Source organism: Onychostruthus taczanowskii, unplaced genomic scaffold (genome assembly GCF_017590055.1).
Source record: "Onychostruthus taczanowskii isolate IOZ18803 unplaced genomic scaffold, ASM1759005v1 scaffold25, whole genome shotgun sequence".
Taxonomy (NCBI): domain Eukaryota; kingdom Metazoa; phylum Chordata; class Aves; order Passeriformes; family Passeridae; genus Onychostruthus; species Onychostruthus taczanowskii.
In genome coordinates, this window is record NW_024499796.1 from 2,372,315 (window position 1) to 2,398,501 (window position 26,187).

The 26,187-nt window shown below is 58.8% G+C and overlaps 3 protein-coding genes across 4 annotated transcripts in view; 2 read left to right on the top strand and 1 right to left on the bottom strand.

Moving 5' to 3' along the window:
- Window positions 1-3,603, top strand: part of LOC121336981 (collagen alpha-1(I) chain-like) — a 79,992-nt gene extending 76,389 nt beyond the window's left edge. The window contains exons 58-68 of the mRNA XM_041406693.1: window positions 636-689; window positions 765-818; window positions 984-1,037; window positions 1,147-1,164; window positions 1,323-1,376; window positions 1,564-1,626; window positions 1,842-2,007; window positions 2,253-2,359; window positions 2,624-2,704; window positions 2,939-3,127; window positions 3,454-3,603. Coding sequence (XP_041262627.1) covers window positions 636-689; window positions 765-818; window positions 984-1,037; window positions 1,147-1,164; window positions 1,323-1,376; window positions 1,564-1,626; window positions 1,842-2,007; window positions 2,253-2,359; window positions 2,624-2,704; window positions 2,939-3,127; window positions 3,454-3,603 — 990 coding nt within the window. The remainder of the gene's footprint in view (window positions 1-635; window positions 690-764; window positions 819-983; window positions 1,038-1,146; window positions 1,165-1,322; window positions 1,377-1,563; window positions 1,627-1,841; window positions 2,008-2,252; window positions 2,360-2,623; window positions 2,705-2,938; window positions 3,128-3,453) is intronic.
- A 1,488-nt stretch (window positions 3,604-5,091) lies between these two features.
- SLC31A2 (solute carrier family 31 member 2) lies at window positions 5,092-10,323 on the top strand. The gene is made up of 4 exons (XM_041406577.1): window positions 5,092-5,272; window positions 7,976-8,042; window positions 8,897-9,065; window positions 9,605-10,323. The coding sequence occupies exons 1-4, from the start codon at window positions 5,267-5,269 to the stop codon at window positions 9,771-9,773; spliced, it is 411 nt and encodes a 136-aa protein (XP_041262511.1). The 5' UTR covers window positions 5,092-5,266; the 3' UTR covers window positions 9,774-10,323.
- A 136-nt stretch (window positions 10,324-10,459) lies between these two features.
- The window catches only part of NIBAN2 (niban apoptosis regulator 2), a 32,187-nt gene continuing 16,459 nt past the window's right edge, over window positions 10,460-26,187 (bottom strand). The window contains exons 3-15 of one of the 2 annotated variants that reach the window (XM_041406576.1): window positions 22,919-23,047; window positions 22,731-22,836; window positions 21,641-21,808; window positions 17,886-18,001; window positions 17,702-17,806; window positions 16,413-16,575; window positions 15,451-15,638; window positions 15,129-15,284; window positions 14,343-14,459; window positions 13,819-13,926; window positions 13,606-13,717; window positions 12,374-13,023; window positions 10,460-12,316 (exon numbers count right to left, since the gene is read on the bottom strand). In XM_041406576.1, the coding sequence (XP_041262510.1) occupies window positions 11,804-12,316; window positions 12,374-13,023; window positions 13,606-13,717; window positions 13,819-13,926; window positions 14,343-14,459; window positions 15,129-15,284; window positions 15,451-15,638; window positions 16,413-16,575; window positions 17,702-17,806; window positions 17,886-18,001; window positions 21,641-21,808; window positions 22,731-22,836; window positions 22,919-23,047 (2,631 nt within the window). In that variant the 3' untranslated portion in view covers window positions 10,460-11,803. Of the gene's footprint in view, window positions 13,024-13,605; window positions 13,718-13,818; window positions 13,927-14,342; window positions 14,460-15,128; window positions 15,285-15,450; window positions 15,639-16,412; window positions 16,576-17,701; window positions 17,807-17,885; window positions 18,002-21,640; window positions 21,809-22,730; window positions 22,837-22,918; window positions 23,048-26,187 lie in introns of both variants that reach the window. The other variant, XM_041406575.1, reaches the window with a different exon arrangement.

Genomic DNA, 26,187 nt, shown 5'->3' on the forward strand with positions numbered 1-26,187 from the left:
GGGAGATGGAACCTTTAGATTTTCTCCTAAATCCAGGACTTTTGCAGCTTTTCCATCCTCCTGGAGTTGCAGGCAGCAGTGTGGAGCCTTTTAATCCCTGCTCTCAGCATTGATGCTGATGCACCATGAGCTGAACCTCCCTTGTGCCATTCTTGATGGATCCTTGGCTGGAGAAACCGAGCACATCCCATGGATCCCATCCCAGGCACTGGGGAGCTGCTCAGAGCCTTCAGGAAAATGAAACCTTGGGAATCATTAAAACTTTAAATTCCTTGTCAGCTCAGTGAGCAGCTCCTGGGAGAGCAGGCAGAGGGGAGGCTGTGCTGGGATATTTCCCCTGCTTCTGGTTTCAGCACACCAAGAATCTTCTTTATTCTCTCCAAGTGCTTCCTGGCAACTTCTAAGGTTTTCCTGAGAGATGTTTTAGTCTGGGATGATCCTTTCATCCCTGCTGCTGCCTCTGTCCCAGCCATGTGGGTGCAGTGAATTCCCTGGAACAAAAAGGATGGGTGTTTGGGGTTTTTGCTCCAGAAGTTTTGCAGCCAGCCTTAACTGGGAATTTCCTCACCCACACTGGTGTCCTGGGAGTTCTGTCCTTCCCTTTGCCACCAAAGCTCTCCCTGATTCTCTCCTAGGGTGAGAAGGGCAGCAAGGGTGACCTGGGCCAGCAAGGGGACGATGGCTTCAAGGTGTGTGACAGGTTTTGCTCTTTTCCTTCCCCCCGGTCCCTTATCATCCTGTGTGACATCCTGCCATGTTTCCAGGGCAAGCCAGGACCCCATGGTGTCCCTGGGAGGCCAGGACCCAAGGGAAAGCAGGTAAGGGCAGGATGGAGAGGGATGTCAGAGATTGAAATGAGTATTTGGGGTGAATTTCTTGTTTTTTCCATATAAAATCCACCTGGGGAGGGGGCTGGGTTGTAGAAGGATGCCAGGCTGGGGGATGTCCTGTGTAGTGCCCTGAGCTCTCTGTTGTCCTTGCAGGGTGACACTGGCCCCCCTGGCCCACAGGGACACCCTGGAATTCCTGGGACACCAGTGAGTCCTTCCCCCTCCTGCAGGTTTGGGGTTCACTCCTCACCCCACAGGGATGCAGCTTTGATCCTACCTGCCCCCCTCTTATCCTGGTCCTGTCCTTTCCTTCCAGGGCTTGTCTGGACCCAAAGTAAGTAGTGGGGAGCAGCTGGAGCGGGATCAGCCCTGCCATGGGATCCCTCCCCTCCTTCCCACTCCAGGGGTGCGGGAGGCCCGTGGGGGTGCAGCTCAGCACAGCAGCATCTCCCACCTTGCTTTCCTTCCCTTCTCCACCTCCTCCTTTGGCAGGGGCTGAGAGGTTTCCCGGGCCTGCCAGGCCCCAGGGGCACGCCGGGAATGCCGGTAAGCAGAGCCACAAACGCCCCTCAGCCCAAAATTTGGGTCTCTCTCTCCCCTAAACATGGCAGTGAGGTCCTGCCATGCCATGCTGTCATTCCATGGGGATGTCCAGCTGCTGGCACTGGTGGAGGAGCTGCTGAGGAGCTTGTGGGCAGCAGCCAGTGCCAGCAGCACTGTCATTGTCCCCCAGGGTCTGGCTGGCCCCCCTGGTCCCAGCGGGCCTGCAGTGATGCTGTCCCAGGAGGAGCTCCAGGTGAGTGACCCAAAGAGGCTGTCAGGGATGCTGTCCCATATCCTGCTGCTTCTGAGGTCCCCTGTGCACCAGGACCAAGAAGATCCAGCTACTCCCTCTCCCCTCACACTTGTCCTTGTCCCCTGCAAGTGCCATCCCCTTCCTCAACACCTGATGATGCTCCTGGTGGGGGGATCTATGGTCAGCTTGGTGATATCCCCTCCTTTTTCTTTCAGCACCTCATTTATTCCTCCAACCACCTGAATTACACCGTGGTCTGGGCTCTGCTGGACACCCTGAGCCGGGAGCTCCAAGCCCTCGTGGAGCATCCCAATGGCACCAAAACCAAACCAGCCACCACCTGCAAGGAGCTGCTGCTGGCTCACCCTGGCCTGCCCGACGGTACCAGGGGCATGGGGGGCCCCCCTGGGCCTGGCCTGGTCTCCAGAGCCTGTGAAGGGACAGGCAGCTCTTTGAAATAAAGAGGGAATAAGATAAGGATTTTGGGGAATGAGGTCAGATGGGCTTTGTGGGCATCCCTGCAGAAATGGGCTGGCAGCCAGGCCGCCAGCTGGGGTGGGATGGCACTGTGTGGCACCCTCCCTGTGCCAAACCTGAGTGCCAGGGCTGTCCTCTCCTCCCTCCAGGGCAATACTACATCGACCCCAACCAGGGCAGCCCCCAGGACGCGCTGAGGGCCTTCTGCAACTTCACAGCTGGGGGGGAGACCTGCATCGCCCCCATCCACAACCAGGTACAGGGTGGCTTTTATGGGGCAGCTTCAGCCCCGAGGGACCCCTCAGGGTGGGTGGGGACAAGGGCTGGTGGGGCTGGAGAGGGACAGGGTGACCGTTCCCTTGCTGTGGTGCCCACTGCCCTGGCAGGGAGTGAGGAGTGAGGATCCTGGTCACGGTGTGTGCCAGGCTGCAGGGACACCCAGGGGCTCTGTGTGGCTCCTTGTCCTGTCAGTGCCACTATCCCCTGTTAACAGTGTGACAATTGTCCCTGCTCCCCTCAGGTCCCCATCAAGGCTTGGCTGAGCACCTACAGCTCTGAGAACACCTTTGAGTGGTTCAGCACCCTGCCCGGCGGCTTCCTGGTGAGTGCCCGGCTGGAAGAGCCGAGGGGACACAGGGCTGAGCTCGGGGGTCTCCAAGTGCCACCCTGCAGTGCTGGGACAGCCCCCGGCTCCCCTGGCTGTGCACAGAGGGATGTGACACTCCTTCTGCGAGGAACTCCGGTGCTTAAACCCTGCCAGGGCTGTGCCTTGGGGGAGCACAGCCGCCCTGCAGCAGCCCCCGCATGGCGGATCTCCCTCCCGCTGTCCCTGCAGCTGGAATACGCGGGGGCCAGCGCGGTGCAGCTCCGCTTCCTGCGCCTGCACAGCCACCGCGCCTCGCAGAAGGTCTCGTACTCCTGCACACCGGCCCCGGAGCGCGGCCGGCCCCAGCCCGACAAGGAAATCCGCTTCCTGGCCGACTCCCGGGGTCACAGCTACGCAGCCAGCCTGCAGGGCTGCCTGGTGAGCCTGGCCCCACGCAGCCTTGGTGCCTGCAAGAGCCTCCCGAGAGTTTTTGAGAGGCTCTCTCCAAGAGCCTTGGGAGAGTTTGGGATGCACTGGGGAGATGGTGGGATGGGGATGGAGAGCATCCACACCCCTGGCCCAATGAGCTTCCTGATCTTGGGATGTGGCAGGGGATGGCGTGGGCCCTGGCAAAGGTCATCACCGTGGAAAAGCCAGGAAGGGCTGGGGATGGACACTGGCTGCAACAAGGAGCAGCCAAGGGAGCTCCAGGCCCTCAGCTGAGGGGCTTGGTGCCACTCAGCTGTCCCTGGTGGTCATTTCAGCTGGACAACGAATCCTCCATCACCGACACCATCTTCCAGTTCAGCACGGAGGAGCTGTGGCTGCTGCCCCTGCGGGACCTGGCCGTGTTCCACAACGGCGACGCCTCGCACCAGTTTGGTTTCACAGTCGGACCAGTTTGCTTCAGCTGAAAGTGGTGCCACCCAAACCGAGCCAGCCGGTTCTGTCCCCACCCAAGAGCCATCCTGGTGGGGACAAGTGGATGCTGGGGGTGGTACAGGGCTCCCACCTGCTCCACGGAGCTGCTGTGTTTGGAGCTGTATTATGCCCTGGACTCCACTTCCTTCTGCAGTTGAGGAATATTGTTTACAGAAATCATTTCTCTATAAATTATATATATATATTATATATGTAGATATTATATATGAGAAGGTGCTGATTTAATGACTGCTTGGGGGAGGTTTGAGAGTTGTAATTGCTGGGAACTGTCTGTAAAGGAAAAAAAAAAACCAACCAAAAACAAGGAGCAAAACTAGTGCCAGCTTGGGAAAAGGGGAAGGAAAGGAGCTTTTCTTTGCCAGGGTCAAGTGCACAAATGGTTGGAGCATTGATTGCCCAGGACTGGGCTAGGAAGTGGCCTTGGTAAGCCTGGGAGGGCCCAGAGTGGTGCTGCTCCAGCACCTCCCTCCCAGCCAGGCATTAAGTGCTGCAAAGGGGTGAAAATGTCAATGTCCCCCAAATCCTGCCTCAGTTTTGAGTCTCCATCTCACTGAGAGGGATTTTAGTGGTGTAGAGACAGGCACTGTAGCACTGGGTGCCTTTGTGGGCATCTGCACCTGCTGGCACTTGGGGAAACTGAGGCAGGGCCAGCTCAGCACTCCCTGTTCCCAGGTGTAATGAGGATGGTTGGAATGCCCCAGCATGGAGCAAACATCTATGTGCTGCTAGTCACAGCTGGAAGGAAAGTTCCCCTTTGTCCTGCCTGTCTGTAGGGAAAATAAAATCACAGAATCCTAAATGGTTTGGGTTGGAATAGAAATTAAATCCCATCCAGTGCCCCCCTGCCATGGCAGGGACACCTCCCACTGTCCCAGGCTGCCCCAAGCCCTGTCCAGCCTGGCCTTGGGCACTGCCAGGGATCCAGGGGCAGCCACAGCTGCTCTGGGCACCCTCCCAGGGAACAATTCCTAATTCTCAATATCCCATCCATCCCTGCCCTCTGGCAGTGGAAGCCATTCCCTGTGTCCTGTCCCTCCATGCCTTGTCCCCAGTCCCTCTCCAGCTCTCCTGGAGCCCCTTCAGGCCCTGCAAGGGTTCTGAGCTCTCCCTGCAGCCTTCTCCTCTCAAGGCTGAACAGCCCCAAAAATCTTTCGGCATTCTCAGGGTGCCGGGGGGCACCAGCACAAAACCCCCTGGGGGCTTTAAATCAGCCCCGGGATCGGGATGGAGCCGGGAGCGAAGGGAAAGCGAAACCGCGGAAGGCGCCGGGGCCGGGCCGCGCTGCCGCAGGGCCGAGCCCGGGCAGGGCCGCGGGAGGAGGGGACAGGCCCGGGCCCGCCCCGCACTACAGCTCCCGGGGAGCCCCGCGCCGCCACGGGCCGCGACATCGGCGCGACAGGCTGCGACATCGGTGTGACAGGCTGCGACATTGCGACAGGCTGCGACATCGGCGTGACAGGCTGTGACATCGGCGTGACAGGCTGCGACATCGGTGTGACAGGCCGCGACATCGGTGTGACAGGCTGTGACATCGGTGTGACAGGCTGTGACATCGGTGTGACAGCGCCGCGGCAGCGCCGTGACAGCAGCCCCGGGGGGGACGGGCCGGGCCCCGCGCCCGCTGCCACCGCCACCATGCAGGTGAGCCCCGGGACGGGACGGGCACGGCACGGTGGTACCGGGAGACCTTCCTGGAACCCCGGAAATCCCCCTGGAACCCCGTGATTCCCCTCCCCGGAAACACTTAAATTCGCCTAGAAGCCCGTGATTCCCCTCTGGAACCCCTTAAATCCGCCTGGAACATCGTGAATCCCCCTGGAACTCCCCCATGAACCCTGTGAATCCCCCCATGAACCCCATGATTCCCCCCCGAAACCCCTCAAATTCCCTTGGAACCCCATGAATCCACCCTGGAACCCTCTGAATCCCCTTGGATCCCCTTAAATCCCGTCTATAACCCCGTAATTCCACCCTGGAATCCTGTGAATCCCTGCCTGGAACCCCATTAATCCCCCCTGGAACTCTGTGAGTCCTCTCTAGAGCCCCTTAAATATTCCTGGAAGCCCGTGATCCCACCCTGGGACCGTGCAAATCCCTGCCTGGAACCCATGAATTCCCCTGGATCCCTTTAAATCCCCTCTGGAGCCCTGGGAATACACTCTGGAACACCTAAAAGCTCCCTGGAACCCTATGAATCCCCCCATAACTTCTTAAATCTCCCTGGAATTGTCCAGGGTCGGGTTGGACGGGGCTTGGAGCAGCCTGGGATGGTGGAAGGTGTCCCTGTCCATGGCAGGAGCTGGGACAAGATGAGCTTTAGGATCCCTTGAGCCCAAACCATTCCACGGTTCTGTTTGATGTTTAGGGCTCCCAGCCCCCTGACACCAGTCCCGAGGAGGATCCCAGTTTGGGGACACCCCCTGACCAGCGTGTCCCCAGTGTGGGGCTGCAGCTGGGACTGTGCAGAGTGGGCTCGGCGTGCTGCAGGAAGGCAGCTTTATCCCAAAGTGTGGGATCACACATCCCAGTTAGGCTGGAGCAGCAGGCTGGGATGCAGCCTGGCACTGCTCTGTGCAGGCACCACTGGTTTTGCTAGAATAACCCCAAAAGTGCAGCAGATCCTGCCCTAAATGCACCTTGAGCACAGGAGATTTCCCAACAGCTTTTTTTCCCGGTGTGAATTCCTGCGGGGGAGGAGCTGGGCGCAGCCTCACCTGGGAGCCTGCTCAATCCAATCCCTGCTGCGGGGCGCACCTTGAGCACAGATTTCCCAACAGCTTTTTTTCCCCGGTGTGAATTCCTGCGGGGGAGGAGCTGGGCGCAGCCTCACCTGGGAGCCTGCTCAATCCAATCCCTGCTGCGGGGGCAGGTGGGGGAGGACAGGATGCCCTCCCTCAGCCTGGGACATCTCCCTGGCAGCAGTGGGAAGAATGTAGGGGTTTTTAGGATTTTTCCCTCTTGACCTTCACCCACCAAGAAATCTCTCTGTGGAATCGCTGTTGGCCCAAGGAGCATCGTTTTGGGGTCACACCCACACTGGGCACCCAAAAACATGTGGCTCCACCCCAGGCTGGGGCAGCAAAGGGATCTTCTGGATCTCTGGAACAGGCTGTCCAGGGAAGGGGTGGAATCACCATGCCTGGAATTGTTCAAAAGACATAGAGAGGTGGCACTTGGGGCCGGGGTTTAGTGGAGGCCTTGGCATGCTGGGTTATTGTTTGTATTTCATGATCTTAGAGGGTTTTTCCAAAGTTAATGACACTGATTCTGCCCATGACTTCTGTCCTCCATCCCTAAAACACTCACCTGCTCCTTCCACCACCTGTGGGTGAAGCCTGTGAAGGAGAAATAGCTTCATTTAAAGGCTAATTATCATTAATCTGTGACCAAAGGAGGCTTAAAAGGGTGAGCCAATTACATGTGCTAATGTGCTGTGGGTAAGGAGGGCCGAGGGCTGTAATTGGAGCCGGGCTGTGGCCTGAACACCCACGGGGTATTGGATGGTATTTCTGACCGAGCCTGGTCCTGGTCCTGGTCCTGTCAGTCACCTCTGCTGGTGTTGGAAAAGGCAGGAAAGAGCAGCCAAACACGGATCTGTGCAGGAGAGGAGCAGCTGTGAGCTCCACAAACACTTCCTAGGGAGATTCACCAAAGGGAGCATGAAAAACCCAACAAAATTCCACCTTTTGAGCAAGATGTGTCAGCTGGCTATGAGCTCTGTAGCTGATGTTACACAAGAGCAATTCCTGCTCCTCCTGTTTCAGCAGGGTGAAGGAGGAGGGGTGGTGCCTTTACAGGTCCTGGCAGTGTTGGGATTGATACTCCACTGTCAGGGAGGCACCCCTGGACCTGGTCCCCATTGCTGGGTGGTCACACTTGTGGCTCTGGGTGCCTTGGTGGTTGAGTTTTTGGGTGTTCTGGCAGTGCAGGAAGTTTCTCTGCCCTGGGAAGCAGAGGGGAGCAGAGGCTCTGCCCACCAGCTTCCCCTCAGCCTGCACCTATCTCCAGGGACCTTCCCTCCTCAAATCCACGTGGATGGATTTGAGGATTCATCTCTCTTTGTCACAGGGGTAAACTGGCTTTTTGTCACAGCCCAGACACAGGAGCTGCTGCTGGGGGTGCAAATTTTCCTGCTGGAGCTCACGGGGAGAGTTCAACCCAGTCAGCGTGACTGTAATTGTCTGTGCAAGTTCCTCTTCCCATTTCAGAACTGGGGAAAAACTTGCACCATTTGGTGAATCCCCAGATGAGCATCCCAGGGTGGGGGGTCAGGGAGCTGCTGACAGTGTGGCACCCATCACCCTGAGGGGCTCCTGCACTGCCCTTCCCTGGCCTCTTTTCCAGATGACCTTCTACTTCTCGGACACAGCAGTGCTGCTCTTCGACTTCTGGAATGTCCACAGCCCCACAGGTAGGCAGCCAGCACTGGGATATCCATCCATCCATCCATCTATCCATCCATCCCTCCATCCCCTCACTGCAGAGCTGTGTGGGCTCCTGGAGCAGTTTTTGGCAGGACCTGCCTCTCCCTGCTGAGCTGTGCTGTGCCCTGGGCATTCCCCAGGCAGGGGTTGATCCTCCCAAGACAAGAGCAGCAGGCAGGGAGCTGTGTGAAGCCCCCCCTCAGCCTTCCAACCCCCCAAGATCACTCAGGAATGGCTCAGCTTCCCACTTTCACACTTTTCTTTCTGTTTTTGTTTATTGTCCCAACATCATATTTTAACTCCCATGTTTTTTGTGGAGTTGATGCAAAGCTATGTATTTGTTTCACGGCAGCTCTCTGGACAAGAGGGCACAGCCTTAAGCTGAGCCAGGAGAAGGTTAGGCTATGCAAAGCTGTGTTTTTGTTTCACAGCAGCTCTCTAGGACAAGAGGGCACAGCCTTAAGCTGAGCCAGGAGAAGTTTAGCCTGGACATTAGGAAAAATGTCTTCACTGGAAGGGGCTGCCCAGGGAGGTGGTGGAGTTGCTGTCCTTGGAGGTGTTTAAGGAGGGTCTGGATGGGACACTCAGTGCCATGGTCTGGGTGACAAGGTGTTGTTGGGTGAGGCCACAGGTTGGACTCAATGATCTCAGAGGGCTTTTCCTACCTAATTCTGTGAGTTAAAAAGCTAAATACACCATATCCTGACATTGCTGCCCAGCCCCAGTGCCAGGGACCCCCCACAGATATTCCCAAACCCCCCCGTGGCGGGCCCTGCTGTGGCCCTGTCACCCCCCCGGGCTGTCCCCGTGCTTGGGCAGTGTCGGGGTGTCTCTCCTGCAGGGATGGTGCTCTCGGTGCTGGTGATCGTGCTGCTGTCCGTGCTCTACGAGGCCGTGAAGATGGGCAAGGCCGTGCTGCTGCGGCGGGCGCTGCTGGCCCTGCCCCGCAGCCTCAGCCAGGAGGCCCTGACCGAGCCACAGGAGGGGGACAGCGACCCCGCGCAGGGCAGGTACCACAGGGAGCCCTGGCACCCGCCTGGGGGCTCGGGGATGGCTCTGTGGGCCCATGGCCAGCACAGAGGGGCTGTGAGGAGGAGCTGTAGGCTGCCAGGGAAGGGAGGTGTGTACAGCCTGGGGAGGTGGCTCCAGGGCCAGCCCAGCCCCTCCAGATCCTCTGGGATGTGTCCACTGTGGTGGCTAGAGGCTGGTGTTCCCCTCCAGGAGCTGCTGTGCAGGGTGCAGGAGGGTCCTGGTGGTTTGGGGGTGGGCACAAGCAGCAACTCAGTCCCCACAAGCCTGGCCTGGTAGTTCTTCCGTTGAGGCCAAGCCCTGGGTTTTTGCTCTTGTATTTAATCCCAGATCATTCCTGAGGCTGCTCTTACTGCCAGCCTCATTGATTTTGGAGCAGGATTTTTCCCTCAGCTGCTGTTTGTAGCCCCCATCCCTCTCCCTGCTGCCCAAACCCCACTCTGGCCTCTCCAGACTCCCGGTGGCAGGGATTCCAGCTGTCCCAGCCCCTCATTGATGGCATTCCCCCTCTCCTTCCCAGGTGGTTTTGGTTCCACGTGGGCCAGACGCTGTTCCATGTGGTGCAGGTGGTGCTGGGCTATATGGTGATGCTGGCTGTCATGTCCTACAACGCCTGGATCTTCCTGGGGGCCATCGCAGGCTCCACCCTGGGCTACTTCATGGTGTACCCCCTGCTGGGCCGGGGCTAGAGCTCCCCCGAGGTGGTGGCACACATGTCCCACCTCCTGCTCCTTTGTCTGGAATAGTTGCTGTCACTTCTGCTGGGTCTGTCTCTGTCCCTGTGCTCTGTGGGACATGGAACCCCAAGGACTTGCTGGCGGCCCTCAGGGCTGGCCCCGCTCTGGGGACGGGGAGCCCCATGGCCAGCACTCACCACGCTGCCACTGGCCTCAGCTGGTGGCTGTCCCCCAGCTCTCAGGGACCTTTGTGTGGGTGGTGACAGTGGGGGGGTGCTGGCATTTTCTCCCCCTCCCTGCTTTTCGAGGAGGTTCATCCTGGCTGGAACGGGAATGATCCGGTGACTTGCTGGGGACAGGGACCCCTGCCCTCCTGCCCAGAGCTGCCCTGCACCAAGCCCCTCTTCACACAGTGCCTTTGGGGACACTGGGGGTCCTGCCACCCCCACCCCACTCCTGTGCTTCAGGGATGGGGCTGGAGCCGCTGGTGTGGCTGTGCTGCTCCAGGTGCCTCTTGCTGCTTCCTCAGGACACCCCTTTGAATAAAATCATCTCAGCTCCACTCCTGGTTTGTGTCACTGCTGGGTGGGCTCAGGATGACACCCCTGGGTCACAGTGGGACTGGGGATCCCCAGCCCTACCCAGGGAGGTACTTCAGGAATAAGGAGAGTCTCCTCTGGCTTTAAATAAAGCTTTTCCATTTTATTAATTATTATAAGCATATCTTTAAACATTTGTATAACTTTCTTAATAAAATATCCTGGAAGAGACAGGTTTGAAGTTCACAGAGAAAGGCACTTTGAGGGGGGCCTCCCAAGGCACTTTGGGGGCCCCCCTGAGTGGGTTAGGCTGGGCACCCCCCTTCTGAGGCAGGAACAGTGGCACCTGGGCACAGGTGGGTGTCAGGGTGCTGGTCCCTGCTCCAGGTGGCACACCCAGGGGTGCTGCAGACCCCCAGCACCTCCAGAGCTTTTGGCATCACTGTGAGGGGGCTGCAGCAGTTCTGATCCCATGACACACGGGGAGTTTCAGCAAACCCTTGCTCTTTGCTCAGCCATCACAGCAGATGCCAAAATCTACAAAGCTGGAGAAACCATCCATGGAAGGTGCTGAGGCGATCTGGAGGGCAAGGGCTGGGATCTCTCCACTGCACAGTGAGCTCAGTCTAGAGTTATCCCAGTCCTGCCAGGCACAGCTGGGATACGGCGTGTCACCTTCCCCCAGAGACTGAACTCTGAACTTAAAATAGCTCCTAGAATAGCTCCTAGGGGTGAGGATGGCTGGGGGTGAGCTCTGGGTGCTGTGAGCCCAGCCTGGGTACCAGGTTGGCAGGAGCCTGGTCTGGATGCTGTGAGCCCAGCCTAGATGCTGTAAGCCTAACCTGGATGCTCTGAGCTCACCCTGGATGCTGTGAGCGGAGCCTAGTTGCTCTGAGCCCAGCCTGGATGCTCTGAGCCCAGCCTGGGCACCAGCAGCCCATGGCTGTCCCAGCGCTCTCCCCCTCGGCAGTGTCTCAGGCCCCCCAGCGTTGCTGTCCCTGTCGTGTCCCTGTTTGCCATCATCCCCTGCAGCCCCTGCTCCCACTGGCACTCCTGGAGCTGGCCAGGTGGGGATGGCAGAGGGCAGGCTCCCAGGAACCCCCCAGACGGGGGCAGGGACAACCCTGGGGACAGCCAGGAGTGTCCCACACACCCACCGTCAGCAGGGCTAGTGCCAGCCCCCCCAGCAGCCCCAGGCACTGGTTGGGGGGGCAGATAAAGCTCTTCAGTAAAGCATCTCCTCAGTAGGAAAGAAAATAAGGCAGAAGAAGGACAGAGCAGAGAGCAGAGGATGCCCCATGCCAGGCTGGGGCCACCCCAGTCTGACCCAGCGGGGGCTGTGGCTGTGGGCAGCCCCCCTTGGCAGCGGGACCCCTGTTAGGCAGTAAGGTCTCGGTGTCCCCATCCCCTCCCTCTCCCACAGTGCTGCTCTCCATCCCGGGGGTCTTATCCCCCTCCCCCAGCCCCAGTGTCACCAGGGCCAGTCCATGGCGGGGGCTGGGGCTAGAACTCAGTCTGCACCCCCTCACCGCTCTCTGTGGTGCCCCTGGGCTGCGGGAGGCTGTCCCCGTGCTCGCCTGTCTCCTTGTCACTGCGCTGGTGACACACTGCTGATGGGCTCTGGGCTCCGGGTGGTGCTGCTGTGCCATGGGGCACCTTGGCCTCTGCTGGGACATTGGCTCGGGGGCTGGCTGGTGCTGCTGTGCCGTGTGGCACGTTGGATACTGACGGGTCAGCTCCGGGCACCGGGGACGCTGGCACGGATGATCTTGGTGTGACGTGTGGCACCTCAGCCTCTGATGGGACATCAGCTCTGGACACAGGAGATGCCGGCACAGTTGATCTTGGTGTGGCATGTGGCACCTCAGTCCCTGATGGGACATCACCTCCAGACACGGGGGAAGCTGGCACGGATGATCTTGGTGTGGCATGGGGCACCTCAGCCTCTGATGGGACATCAGCTCTGGGCACAGGTGATGCTGGTGCAGGACGTTGTTTCCCAGTCCCTGATGGGACCTCAGCTCCAGGGACAGGTGACAATGCTGGTGTGGCACACTGCCCCCCTGATGACACCTCAGCTCCAGGCACAGGTGGTGCTGGTGCAGCCCGGCGTGTCCCAGTCCCTGATGGGACCTCAGCTCCAGGGACAGGTGACGATGCTGGTGTGACACGTTCTCTCCCAGTCCCTGATGGGACTTCAGCTCCAGGTGCTGGTGATGCCGCAGTGGCACAGTGCACGCCGTCCCCATCACGGGCTGGACCTTGCTGTGTGACACCCCCTGGGGCAGCCCCTGCCAGCAGCACGCCCTCCTCGCTGGCACCGCTGCCATCGGTGCCGTTCATCAGCCGCTCCTCCGCCCCGGTGCCATCCCCGAGGCTCTCCTGTGCCAGCGCCTCCCGGATCTCCTTCACCGCATCCGGGGGGCTCGGGGGCACCACGGGGTGTGCCTCCTCTGGCTCCCGTGGCTCGGGGGAGCCGGGCTGCAGCAGCGCCTCGGCCCCATAGGGCAGGGCCCCCTCGTCGTCCTGGATGACGGACACCACCTGCTTGGCCCTGCGGCGCCGCTCGGCCGCCGGCTCGGCCTCGGGCTGCCCGCTGTACTCCTCGCTCCAGTCGATGGGCAGGCCCTCTCCCAGCAGGTGCAGGTTGGGATCGCTGTTGTGCATCACCATGCTGTCCCTGTACAGGTTGTGCTTCCGCTGCACGGCCGCCTCCTTCACAGCTGGGGACAGGGAGGGACAGCTCAGCTCACGGGGGCTGCGGGCACTGCCGGGCTGGGGCACCTTGCCCAGTCCTCCCCGTGGGTGATGGCAGAGGTGGCTGGAGCTGGGCAGGGTGGGCAGCATCCCACCCACTGCTCAGCCCCGCCAGGGGGGAAGCCAGGTGGGAAAGCTGCTTCTAGGGCAGCCCCCAGCACCCTGCACAGGTCACCCCTCCTTACAGAGTCCCCAACACCCTGTATGGGGTCAGCTCTCCTTATAGAGTCCCCAAAGCCCTGTATGAGGTCACTCCACCTCGTACAGCCCTGAGCTGATCCCCTGAATTGAATCACCACTCCTCAGGGACCCCCCAGCACCCTGCAGAGGGTCACACAGAGGGTCTCCTCATACAGCCCCCAGCACCCCACATGTGGTTACACCCTCTTCATACAGCCCCCAACTCGCTCTGCATGGGAACACTCCTCCTTATCCAGCCCCTGTCATAGGGTGCCCCCAAAATCCTGCAGAGGGTCACCCCCTCCTCACACAGCCCTCAGCCCCCTGCAGAGGTCACCCCCTCCTCACCAGGTGTCACAGGTCCCTACCTTGCATGATGTCTTTCATCACCGACTGCAGCACCACCTCCTCGTAGGTGTTCTCCACCAGGATGAAGCTGGCGAAGTCCTCGAAGATCAGCTCCTGAAACTTGGCTAATTCCTGCCAGGGGAGAGGTGGCTCAGCACAGTAGGTTGGGGGAAATGGATGCTCCAGCCCCTCCACAGAGGTCCTTCCCTGCACCCCAAACTTTCCCTTCTTACCCCCTTGCAGGTGGGTGCCAGCTTTTTCAGCAAGAAGGGGATGGTGATCTGCAGCAGGGCCTCCCTGAAGAACTTCTTCCTCACGGTGCTGCTGTCATAGTCAAATTTCTGCAGGGTGAGAGGGTGCCCCGGGTCACCCAGGGCTGTGGGCTGGCAGCCCCCTGCCCACAGGCACAAACCCCTGAGATGTGCCCCCCAGCCCATTCACACAGACCCCTCTGGCCTCACATTGCTCTCTCCAGCTGTTTTCCAGTGTTTCTGAGCCTGGGTAGGAGCCAGCTCTTCCACTGCTGGCTGCAGGAGGGTTTGGGGGCCAGTCTGAAGCCTGGGGGGCTTTTATGGATATGCTCAGAGGGCACCTGGCTCCTCCAGGTGATTTCCCACTTCCCTGCCCCCATCAAAATCCATGAAAACCCTAAAAGACTTTTGAAATAGATAACATCACTGCTAGCTTCTTCCCTGGCCCTGGAACAAGGCCACCAAAGGCCACCAGAGACCACCAGAAGCCTGACCCCCTGGCTCACCTTGAGCACCCTCTCGAGGATGCGCTGGATGGACTTGCACAGGTCGTCCTTGCCCTGCAGCTTCCCGAGCTCCTGGTGCAGCAGTGTCTCGAAGGTGTACACGGCATCGTCCATTTGCTGCCACCAGAGACACGTGGTCAGCGAGGGGGGCACCCAAAGGGGGGCAGGGGCTCTTGGGGCACTGCCACACTGAGATGAGACTTAGCACAGATCCCCACAGTGGTTTGGGGTGGAAGGAACCCTAAAATCATCCAACCAGCCCCTGCCATGGCAGGGACACATCCCACTGTCCCAGGCTGCTCCAAGCCCTGTCTGCCTGGCCTTGGGCACTTCCAGGGATCCAGGGGCAGCCACAGCTGCTCTGGGCACCCTGTGCCAGGGCCTGCCCACTCCCACAGGGAGCAATTCCTTCCCAATATCCAACAGGAAAAGAGCCTTCACTCTGCACAAATCCCTGACCTCCCACATCCACAGCCCTCACCCTGAGGATCAAGGGTGTTGGGAGAGGAGGTTGCTCAGAGCTGGTGTTGCACCCCCTCATCCTCCTACACCCCATGCCAGCTTAGGCTGGATCAGACCCCAGAGCTGGCTTAGTGATCTTGCTGGTGCCAGTGGGCTCGGTGGAAAAGGGGCAGCTGTGCCAGGATGCCCCAACCCACCATGGACTCCAGACCAAAGGGTCTCCATCGTCCACCTTTCAAGACAGCACGGACATCCCAGCCTGGGCTTCCCAAACCTCTGTTCCCAGCCCAGTGGGACAGGGAAGGACCCTGGTCTCCATCTCACCTGTCTCATGTAGATCTGGGCCCTCTGCTTGAAGACGGATGTGCTGGAGACATCGAATCGCTGCTGAAGACCCTCCAGTTTCAGCTGGTCCATCTTCTCATAGCACGACTGCATCTTCACGGGGTGGAAGGCCAGGTGGGAGAGCTTCTCCATGTACTGGGGACAAAGCCAAGCTCAGCCCCCACATACTCAAGGCAGGGACATTCCACCCCACACTGGTGGAATCTTCTCAGCCTGGGCTCTCCCAGTGCTGTCCACACTGAGGTGGAACGGGACTGGCCCTGTCACCCCGAAGCTGGCAAGGAGCACCACCAGGTCTCACCTCCACCAGCTTCTCCAGGCCGCCCTCGTTGACAACGTTCATGTTCATGTCGGTCACCTCCTTGAAGAACACCTCCCGCGCCTCAGCAAAGCCCTGGCTCGTGGGGGTCATCAGGGCCTCCAGGATGGAGGAGATGTAGGGCTGGACGTGGTTACGGACACAGACCTCTGCTTTGGGCAGGACAAAGGCTGGGAAAGAGCAGGGATGAGGATGGTGAGGCTCCTCTCTCCTTCCAGCCCTTCACATCACATCCTACAGCCACCCCAGCGAGGAGAAGCTGCCCCTGCTCCCAAACCCCTGAGGAAGAGTCTCCCCCTTTCACAACAACACAAGGAACTCCTGCAGAGTGCCCCTGGTCTGTCCTGAACCCATTCCTGCCCCACTGCCATGCCAGGGGGTTGTGGCATTCACATTCTCTGAACAGAGAGAGACATAATTCTCTCTCTCAGTTTTTTCCTGGAGAAGCACAGAGAGAAAATAATTTTTATCTCTTCTGGCTGCTCCTAGTGTTTTGCACATGTAGAATGTGTTGGGAAGATTGTTTACCTGAAGGAATTTGGTAATTAGATTCTAGTGGAGATTGTTTATGTTAATTAGCCTATCAAGTCCAAGCTGTATGGACTGTCAGTCTGCAGACAGTCACGAGTTTTTCAGTTAGGAGTAAGTATGATATAGCATAATATAATATCCCTCTTTAATATAGCTATAATGTAATATAATACAGCTTTAATAAAGTGAGTGTTCAGCATTCTGAATCAATAGAGTCAGATCCCAATCATTCCCTACCTCAGGAGTTAGCTTGTTTTACTATAGGGGATGACTGCCCACCTTGTCCCCAACCCCCTGGGACAATGCCAGTGGGGACATGCACCCCCCAAGGGTGCCAGGGGCTGTGCTGCACCCTAGGAACAGCCCCCCCAGGAGCCATGGGCACCCCCACACATCCCAGGGCATCCCTGCACCTCGGATCTTGCTGGCCAGGTGCTCCTTGGAGGTGATGATCTGGTCCATGTCCGTGCGGATGGTGCTCTCCAGCTGCGGCCGCTCCTGCTCACACCTGGCCACTGCAGCGTCGTACTGCGCCTTGGCCAGCTCATAGACCATCCTATAGACAGCATCCGACACCTGGGGGCACCGGGGAGGGTCAGAGACCCCCCACGCCTCCAGCTGCACCCCCAGCCATCGCCTGCAGCTCCAGCTGGCTGCAGCACCTGCTGAGCCATCCCCTGTGCCCTGACAGGACCCTTCCCCACAGCCTGCCAGGGGTTTCCACACCAGGAACCCCTCAGCGGGGTGAGATGGAGCTCCTGCAGTGCAGAAACTGCTTCCAAGTGGTGCTGGAGGGGCAGAGAGGTGAGCACTGCCTCCATCAGGCAACCTGCCCCAGGCAGGGCTGGGGATGCTGCATGTCCAGGAATGCTGCATGCTCAGGATGGCTGCATGTCCAGGAATGCTGCATGCCCAGGATGGCTGCAGGTCTGGGAATGCTGCAGATCTGGAAATGCTGCAGGTCTGGGGATGCTGCAGGGCTGAGGATGCTGAAGGTTTGGGGATGCTGCATGCCCAGGAATGCTGCAGGTCTGAGGATACTGGTGGTCCAGGGACAGTGGTGGTCCATGCAGCAGAGCCCCAGCCCACCCTGAAATCTGTTCCCTGCCCTGTTCCCCCTCCCTGGGCTCCCAGAGCCAATCTCTTGAGCAGGATGGAGCCACTCGCTGAGGCTTCACGTTCACCTTGCTGCCAAAGGCTGCGATTTTGGGGCTGGCAGGATGCAGTGCCCTGCCCTCCTCCCTTCTTCCCAGCCACTGCAGCTACTGGAAAAGCAGTTTGTGTGTTTTCAGGCCGCTCAAGTGGCCCATTACTTGAGAGCCTGGTGGTAATTATCGGGATTTAAGGTTTTAGCAGGCAGTTCTGAAGAGCCCTCAGTCTTTCGCAATGGTTTGGGCTGGATTTAGCCCGCACTGCTCTAAAAATGGCTCGCTAAATTTAGCCGGGACAGGCTCCGGGGCTGGGCTTCCTCCTGTTTGCTCCCGGCCCCAGGCGGGGCTGGGCAGGGCTGGGCAGGGGCACAGAAGGAGCTTTAAAATCCACTCTGGAGAAAGGACGGATTCTTTGCAAGGGGCCGGGAGAAGGGGGCAGCGAAGGCGGTGGGCACCGAGCCCAGCGGGGAAGGGAGGCTCCCCAGGCCGGGTGTGCGGGCAGGGGGAGGGGGGCAGGCAGTGGGGACCCCCCGGCAGCCCCAGCCCCACACCTGGATCCAGGTCCGCTGGCGCTCCGGGGCTTTGCCCTTCAGCCGGGGGCCGATGGTGCTCCTGAGCTCGGGGAGCAGCTCCTCCATCACCAGGTTGCTCAGCACCTGTGGAGGCAGGAGGTTTTTGGGGAGCCTGCTCGGCCCCCCCAGCCCTCTTAGCCGGGTTTGGGGGTGCGGTGCTCACCTGGGTCTCGTTGCCGCAGAGCATGTCCCAGGTGCCGTACTGCTCCTTGGACTGCCGGTACATGCGGATGGCGTCCGTGAAGGCTGGAGCCTCCACTTTGGAGTCCTCGGAGATCCCTGCGGAGGGGACACGGGTGAGCAGCCTGGAATGGGGAATGAGGGACGGCAGCACCTCCAGCACCCCCAGCCTACCTCTGTGTGCTTCCCCCACACCCTGGGACCCGTGCAAGCCCCCAGGGCTGTCACCAGGATTTGGGATCCTGTCCCAAGGCACTGCCCCTGACAGGGTGGGGGGCAGCAGGGGTTGGGGGGCTCCTGATACATCCAGAGTGATTCCCTCCAGAGCCACCCCGAGGGCAGGGAGGCTGGGTAGGATGGGGGCTCAGTGACCCCAAATGGTGCACAGGGAAATGAGGGCTCAGTGACCCGAGGATCTGGGGGCTCAGTGACACCAAAATGGTGCACGGGGACCTGGGGGCTCAGTGACCCCCAAAGGCACCCAGGAGCAGGAACTTGGCAGGATGGGGACCTGGTGACCCTAAAATGGTGCATGGGGACCTGGGGACTTGGTGAGCTCCAAAGGCACAGCAGGAGCAGGGGGCTCAGTGACCCCAAATGGTGCACAGGGACCTGGGGGCTCACCAGGATGGGGGGGTTCAGTGACCCCCAACCCCACACAGCACCCAGTGAGCCCCCTGCAGAATGGGCCATCTGGGGGGGCTGCAGGAAGAAGGGCCCTATAGGGAGCGGTGTGGCTTGGAAGGAAGAGCAAAGTGGCCAAGAGGCCTCAGGAGTGAGTCAGGGCCGGGCTGTCCCCGGAGAGTCACTGCAGCACCAGGAGGCTCAGGTGTCACCCCCAGCCTGCCCCAGCACCCAGCAGGAGGGGCAGGGCTGGGAGCCTCCACAGCGAGGGCATGGGGACAGCAGGCAGGCAGGACAGCCTGGGAGCTGTCCCATGTGTCCCATGCGTGTCCCTGCCTGTCCTGGCTCTGCAGGTCCCTGCCAGGCAGGGAAGCACCCCTGGAGAGAACCCTCCACTCCAGCTCCCCTCCCCATGCCCAGAGGAGGGGATCAGGACAGGATCTGAGCCTGCTCCAGGGGATCATCCCTGCAGTGCTGACATGTCCCACAGCACCTGGCAGGGCTGGGGACACGGCCAGGTGTCCAGGAGGGACAGCCCGGGGCAGTAAGCAGATCTCTCCCAGTGCACACAGACTTTTGTAAGGTGATTACAATTAACTCCAAGCCTAAGCAGATTTTGCTAAGGGGCAGCTTAATAATCAGGGGGAAAAAACACCAAGAAAGTAAAATCTGCTCCTTTCTCAGTCTTCGGTGGGAGCCAGAGCTGGGCTGAGCTTCCAGGGGTTGGAGCTGCTCCATCCATGCAGCTCAGATCCCTCCCAGGTGGGACAATCCTCACCTCCTGTCCCTGCCTGGAGCAGGATTTGCCTCCCAAGAGCCTTCCCAAGGTCACTCACTCCAGGCTGAGCCTGGGGACATCCCTGAGTCCATGCCATTCCCTGTGCCCTGTCCAGGCAGGGCTGGTGCAAGAAGCCCCCGTGCCAATTCCCAGGGAAAGTAACGAGTTTCCTTCATTAATGTGTGGTTTAGGGCCTGGAATGACAGGACACAGGGAATGGCTCCCCCTGCCAGAGGGCAGGGATGGATGGGATATTGGGAATTGTTCCCTGGGAGGGTGGGCAGGCCCTGGCCCAGGGTGCCCAGAGCAGCTGTGGCTGCCCCTGGATCCCTGGCAGTGCCCAAGGCCAAGTTGGACACTGGGGCTTGGAGCAGCCTGGGACAGTGGGAGGTGTCCCTGCCCATGGCTGGAGTGGCACTGGGATAGGATTTAAGATCCCTTTTAACTCAAACCATCCTGGAACAAAGGGTAGGAGCCCTCGGGGTGGGCACTGCCCAGCACCAGGTGACACCAGACTGGACAAGGGACAGCTTTGGAGCAGCCAGGGGCTCCAGGGAATCCCGTCTGTGTGAGGAACAGGGCTGCACATCCCCAGTCCTTTCAGAGGAGCTGCTGTTTCACAAACACAGTCTGAGACAGGGAGCTGAAAATTCCCACACCAATCACAACCAGAGGCAGAAACAGAGCCTCTAATTTACAGGGAAAAAAAACCCCAACAACCTAAAGTGCTTTCCAACAACAAAAGAGCCTTCATGGAATATGAAACAGGATCCTGGAGCTCCCAGGAGCAGAGAGGGGCAGGAAGAACAATGTCACAGACAAATCCAGGCTGGAGGAATGTGGCACCGAGCCCTCCTCGGCCACTGCCCACTTGGGAAGGCATTTCCATCACATGCTGAGGAGAAGCAGAGGGAGGAGAGGATTTTCTGGCACACCCATGGCTGGCAGAGGGGGTGGTGGAGGGGTTCACACCTCCCCTGTGTCCCCCAGCAGCACCCAGCAGGTGGAAGGGGAATTAGAGATGAAAATTGAGGGTTTGTTAGCAGGAGATCAATTCCTCTTTTATCCAGAGCTGGTTTTGCTCACAGCTGCTGCTCCAGCCAGCACTGGGGGCTCTGGGGTGCTGAGCTCATCCAGAAATGATCCTCAGGGGGATGAGGGGTCACAGCACCCAGCCCCACACAAAGGAGGGGGCACATTCAGCCCAAGGAGCACAGAGACCCCCAGCACAAAATAAAAAGAGCGATTTTTCAGGAGATTTAATCCAACGTGGGGGGATGGAAACCCTCAGTGAAACCCAGGCTCCAGATCCCACCCTATTACAGCAGCTCTGGCAAAACTGAGGCAAAATTGAGGCTACCCAGAGTTCCCAGGAATGAAAGCAGCATTTACAAATCGGGCAGAGTCTAAAATGCCCACCAAAACACCTGATTCTGAGCAGGTTTCAGCTCTGGCACCACCTTCCTCAGGAAATTTCTCACCATCCCAAGCATGGCCAGCACTTGGGGCTCAGCCCAGGAATGCCCAGGCCACAGCCAAGCAGGAAAATCGTGTTTTCCTGCCAGAGTATCACTGGTGTGGGAGGCAGGTCTTGCCTCCACCCAGCTGCACAGCCCTGCACCCCCTGCCCTGCATTTCTGCCCACAGACCTGCCGGCCCTTGGTGGGAGGTTTGGGGTTTGGTGACTTTAATTAATAAATATTTTCTCCCTCAGGGTGGGAAATGGGCATCAGGGCAGCTCTGGAGCCAGGCTCTGTGCTGGCTCCTGGAAATACTACCTCATGAGCAGAGGATGGAGCTGGGCACAGGGATGCTCCAGGGAGCTGGGGGTGATGCTGGCATTGATGAGATGCTCAGTCATGGAGTCCCACACTGCTTTGGGTTAAAATGGACCTTAAAATCATCCTGTTCCACCCCCTGCTGTGGGCAGGGGCATGTCCAGCTATCTCAGGTTGCTCCAGCCTTGCCTTGGGCACTGCCAGGGATCCAGGGGCAGCCACAGCTGCTCTGGGCACCCTGAGCCAGGTCCTGCCCACCCTCACAGGGAACAATTCCTTCCCAACATCCCATCCATCCCTGCCCTCTGGCAGTGGAAGCCATTCCCTGTGTCCTGTCCCTCCATGCCTTGTCCCCAGTCCCTCTCCAGCTCTCCTGGAGCCCCTCCAGGCACTGGAAGGATCTCCCTGGATCCTTGCCTTCTCCAACGTTCCTCAACAACTCACACCCAGCTCCTCCTCCTGATCTGCAAACCATCCCCTCTCCCACAGCCCCAGGCTGGCCCCTGCAGGTCCCTGTGTGGAGCAGGAGGGGCTGCAGTGTCCCCAGGTGTCACTCACCGTTGTTGCAGTGCCGCACGCAGTCCTGGAACACCGCCCGCCACTTCTCCTGCTCCTTGGCCGTCATCACACAGAAATAGTAGTGCCGGGCGTAGGGGTGCCACAGGACCAGCGGGAAATCCGTGGGGCACTTCAGGATGGGAGGGTGCCCAGATTTCGGTGTCACGCCTGCGGAAAAGCGCGCGTGGTTTGAGGGGGAGATGGGGCTGGACAGGGATGGGGAAGCTGCAGGGTTGGGGTGTCCAGCAGGGACATGCAGAGCCTTCTGCTCCTTGCCAGGGCCTTTGCTGGGAGTTGTTAAAAAAAAAGCAAAAAGAGCCTCATTTTTCCAAAAAGGAGATCAGAATGAAAATTGAGAAGTAAAATTAAAAGTAATTAAAAAACATGTGGTTGCCACATTTTCCTTCCTGTTTTCCTTCCTATTTTCTTTCCTATTTTCCTATTACCTCCCTCCCTCCCCTCCCCTCCCTGGTGGCTGTGGCAGGACCTCAGCAGACCCCACACCCCACTGTGGGGTCAGGGCTGTTCTCCTTCCCTCCAACCCCACTACCCAAAACCACCACTTCCCAAAGGTGCCCCGAAAAAAAACCCCCCATATATCCCAAAAAAACCCCATTCCTGAAGGTCTTTAAGGATGCCAAACCCCAAACGCATCTTTTCTAGAAGGTTCCCAAGGATGCTACACCTCAAATCTGCCCCTTATAGATGATCTTCAAGGATGCCACACCCCAAACCCACCTTTTCTAGAAGGTTCCCAGGGATATAACACCCCAGAATCACCCTTTTCTAGAAGGTCCTCAGGAATGCTACACCCCAAAATCACCCTTTCCAGTAGATTCCCAGGGATGCTACACCCCAAACCTACCCCTTCTAGAAAGTCTTTAAGGATGCTACACCCCAAACCTTTTCCAGAAGGTCCTCAGGTATGCTACACCCCAAACCCACCATTTCTGAAGGTTCCCAGGAATGCGACCCCCCAAAATCACCCTTTTCTGAAGGTTCCCAAGGATAGGACACCCTTTTCTGAAGTCCCTCAGGGATCACACCCCCAAACCCACGCAAAGGTCCCCAAGGGCACGAGGGCCCTCACCAGGCAGGCTGTTGTTGACCAGCTCCAGGTACTGCTCCACGGAGGTGAGGATCTTGTAGCCAGCACTGTTGACCAACACCCGGGGCGGCTGCTCCCGCTCATAGGCCTGAGCAGAAGAAATAGTCATGGATGGGGTGTCCATGGGGAATGACCCCGCTGGAGATGGGTCAAAGGGGGGCTGTGCTCACCACTTTGTTCTCGTAGAGGACCAGCCCGTAGTTGTGTGGCACCACGCAGAAGCGGTTCCTCCACTTCTTGTTCTCCTCAATGTACTGGAAGATGTTGCCTGAGTAGATGACATGGTCCTCCAGTGGAACCTGCAGGGAGGGGACAGGCACAGGTGTCCTAGATTGCCAAGCAATGTGTGTTCTGTCCCCATCTGTCAGAGCTGGGGCAGTTCTCCTCTGTTTTCTTTATCTCTCCCACAGCCAATCCTCCCTCCAGGAGATCTCTGCTGTTCATGGCCACTGAGTGTCCCTGCAGGGCTGATCAAATTCCAGCATCCCATGGGAGATGCTCCGCCCAGGGCAGGAGCCAAGCATTCCTACCTGGATACAACCTGAGCCTGGAACAGCACAGCAGCCTTTGCCCACTGCATTCCCAAAGGAGCAGCTTTCTCCTGCCCTGCATTCCCAGAGGGAGAGCAGGCCCATCTCCAGCAGCCCTGGAGCTTCAGAGGAGAACTCCAGCCTTGTGCAGGATCCCTGCTCCAGCAGAACCACAGCTGGCACTGCAGGAGGGCTGAGCCCCCATGGGATGGGACTGTGCCACCACCCTGACACACAGGGCTCAGCTCCTGCTCTGACTCTGCCTGTGTTGTTTTGATTTACTGCATTGTTTATTTTATTTTCTTTCCTAGTAAAGAACTGTTATGCCTATTCCCAGATCTTTACCTGAAAGCCCCTTAATTTCAAATTTATAATAATTCAGAGGGAGGGGGTTTACATTTTCCATTTCAGGGGAGGCTCCTGCCTTCCTTAGCAGACACCTGTGTGTTCAAACCAAGACAACAGGGGATCAGGGAGGGGACAGCTCTGCCCTGGAGAGCTCAGTGCGATCCATCCATGGTGGCCTGGGTGGGTGTTTCTTCTCCAGGGCCATGCTGAGGGTCTCCACTGCATCACCTCCCAGGGTGGAGCAAATTTTGGTGCCTGAATTGGTGCATTTGGGAGATGCTTTGAGGGGCACCACAGGCACAGCCCTAGAAAAGCTCATAGGGGTGGCTCATCCAGCATGTGGTGACACCCGTGCCCCTGGCATCTCCCCCTGGGACACACCGAGCTCAGCTGAGCCCCTCCAGCTCCCCTGGCTGAGTGGAAGGCTGGAGCTGAGCTCTCCAGCAGCTCTTCCCAGCCCCAGCTGGAATTTCCCTGTCCTGGGGCAGGGGCAGGGTGTGTGCCAGTGCTGCCAGAAGGTCCTGCCAGGGGCATCTGCAGGTGGAAGGAACCCAACACTGCCCAGCAGGCTCTCCAGATGGGACAGGGCAGAGGAAAAGCCAGAAGCCACCACAGAGAGCCCAGCACTAAATGATGCTCAGATGTTCTGGTCTCCACTGGGACCAGTGACAGCTTTTTTAAACTAGGAGAGATTTTGAGTGGATTTTGGAAAGGGATTGTTCCCTGTGAGGGTGGGCAGGCCCTGGCACAGGGGGCCCAGAGCAGCTGTGGCTGCCCCTGGATCCCTGGCAGTGCCCAAGGCAAGGCTGGACAGGGCTTGGAGCAGCCTGGAACAGTGGGAGGTGTCCCTGCCCATGGCAGGGGTGGCACTGGATGGCTTTAAGGTCCCTTCCAACCCAAACATTCCATGATTCCATGGCAGGACCAGGCCAAGGACACCCCGTGCCCCCCCAGCTGTGCAGCCCCTCCCAGCCCTGCAGCACCTTTTGGCCAGCAGCGTCTGCACCATCCCAAACACAGCCTGCCTGAGGGAGCCAACAATTTGTCCCAGGAATTTTTATGATCCCAGGAACATAAACAAGAGCTGAGAGCTCTCGTGAGGGCTGGAGCGTGCGGCAGCCGCCTCTTCTGCCGCGGCCACCCACCCTCCACCGTGGTGGCCGCCAGGAGGGACCAGCTAGGGCTTGCATCCCACCCTGCCCCAGCAGCAGGACCCTTCTGGAGGAGCTTTTCCCACTCTTCTCCCTTCTCCTGGCTCACAGGAACCTCTCTGCCTTCCCCAAGTCCAGACCACACACCCCCTTGGGCTGGGGGAGGTCTGACAGGAGCTTGGCTGCTCCTCACTGCTCCTCACTGCTTCCCAAAGCCTTTAGAAGGGGGAAAGGGAAGCCCAAAGCCCTGCAGGGCTGGGGCCAGCAGGAGGAATGAGAACCCAGACCACAAGGCCACCAGCAGAGATGGGGACAGAAAGGACATGCCAGCTCTGGGGAGTGACCAGTGACTCATCCGAGGGGAATGACCCCCCTAAAGTGGCTCCAGAACCTGTGTCCAGGGCAGAGAGCTGGACAGACCAGCTGCTGATGGAATAAAACCCAGGCTGAGCCCTGACATGGCTCTGGGAACCCTGGAGAGCCACCAGCACCCTGGGAGCCCCAGCAGAGCTGTCCCCTCCTCACACACCCTCCACACCCCAGGGGGCTCCTCCCAGCTCCAGGAAATATTTGGGACAGTCAGGTGTCAGGTGCCAAGCTGTGGGGCTGGGCAGGGAGGGGCTGGGGAGCCCCTGGGCTGCCCAAACCCCTGTCACAGGGCCAGGGGACAGAGGGTGTCAGGGAAGATTTTTCAGGAGAACTGGATTGTTGGACAGACCAAATGCAGATGTGTTTATTCCATATTCTCATTGCTGTTGTATCTTGCTGGTGTTTCAGGTGCCTGAATCATCCTTCACACCCCATTCCTGCTGTCCCACTCTGCCCAGGAGGGCCACTAATGTCACCCCTGGTGCCACTGCTCCTAGCACCACAGAGCTCACAAAAAAGGGGGAATAAACAAAGAACATTTAAAAATCCCAAGTGCCACATCCCAGCCGGGCAGGATAACACCCTCCAACAACAAAAGTTGTGCCATCCACAACTTTCTGGGGCATGTTTAGGGGCACAAAGTGCAGCTGGAAATGCCCATCCATCACTGTTGTGGTGCCTGGAGTGTTGGAACATCCCAGTGGCACTGCCATGTCCCTGGAAAGGCTTGGGCAGCACATGGGACATTCCAGTGGCACTGCTGTGTCCCTGGGAGGGGCTGGGCAGCAGACAGGACACTGAGCAGGAGGAATTCCTATTTCTACACGGGGTTTTTCCAAGACTTGCACTGTCCCTGACCTCCTGACCTTGCTGCTGTCCCTCAGACATTCCTGGGCTGCTTGCTGGAGCCTTTGGATGAAGCAACCAACCTGGGGATGGAGGCACCTCCCAGGGGGGATGAAGGCATCCGAGGAGCCCAAGGGTGCTGAGGACACCAGGAACCTCCACTCCTTTGTTTTTTCTAACACACCCAGCACGCAG

What these genes read in the sequence shown, in the direction of transcription:
- SLC31A2 (XM_041406577.1), top strand. An exon ending in GAATGTCCACAGCCCCACAG is followed by an intron (nt 8,043 to 8,896) that starts GTAGGCAGCCAG and finishes TCTCTCCTGCAG; the next exon opens with GGATGGTGCTCTCGGTGCTG. An exon ending in AGCGACCCCGCGCAGGGCAG is followed by an intron (nt 9,066 to 9,604) that starts GTACCACAGGGA and finishes TCTCCTTCCCAG; the next exon opens with GTGGTTTTGGTTCCACGTGG.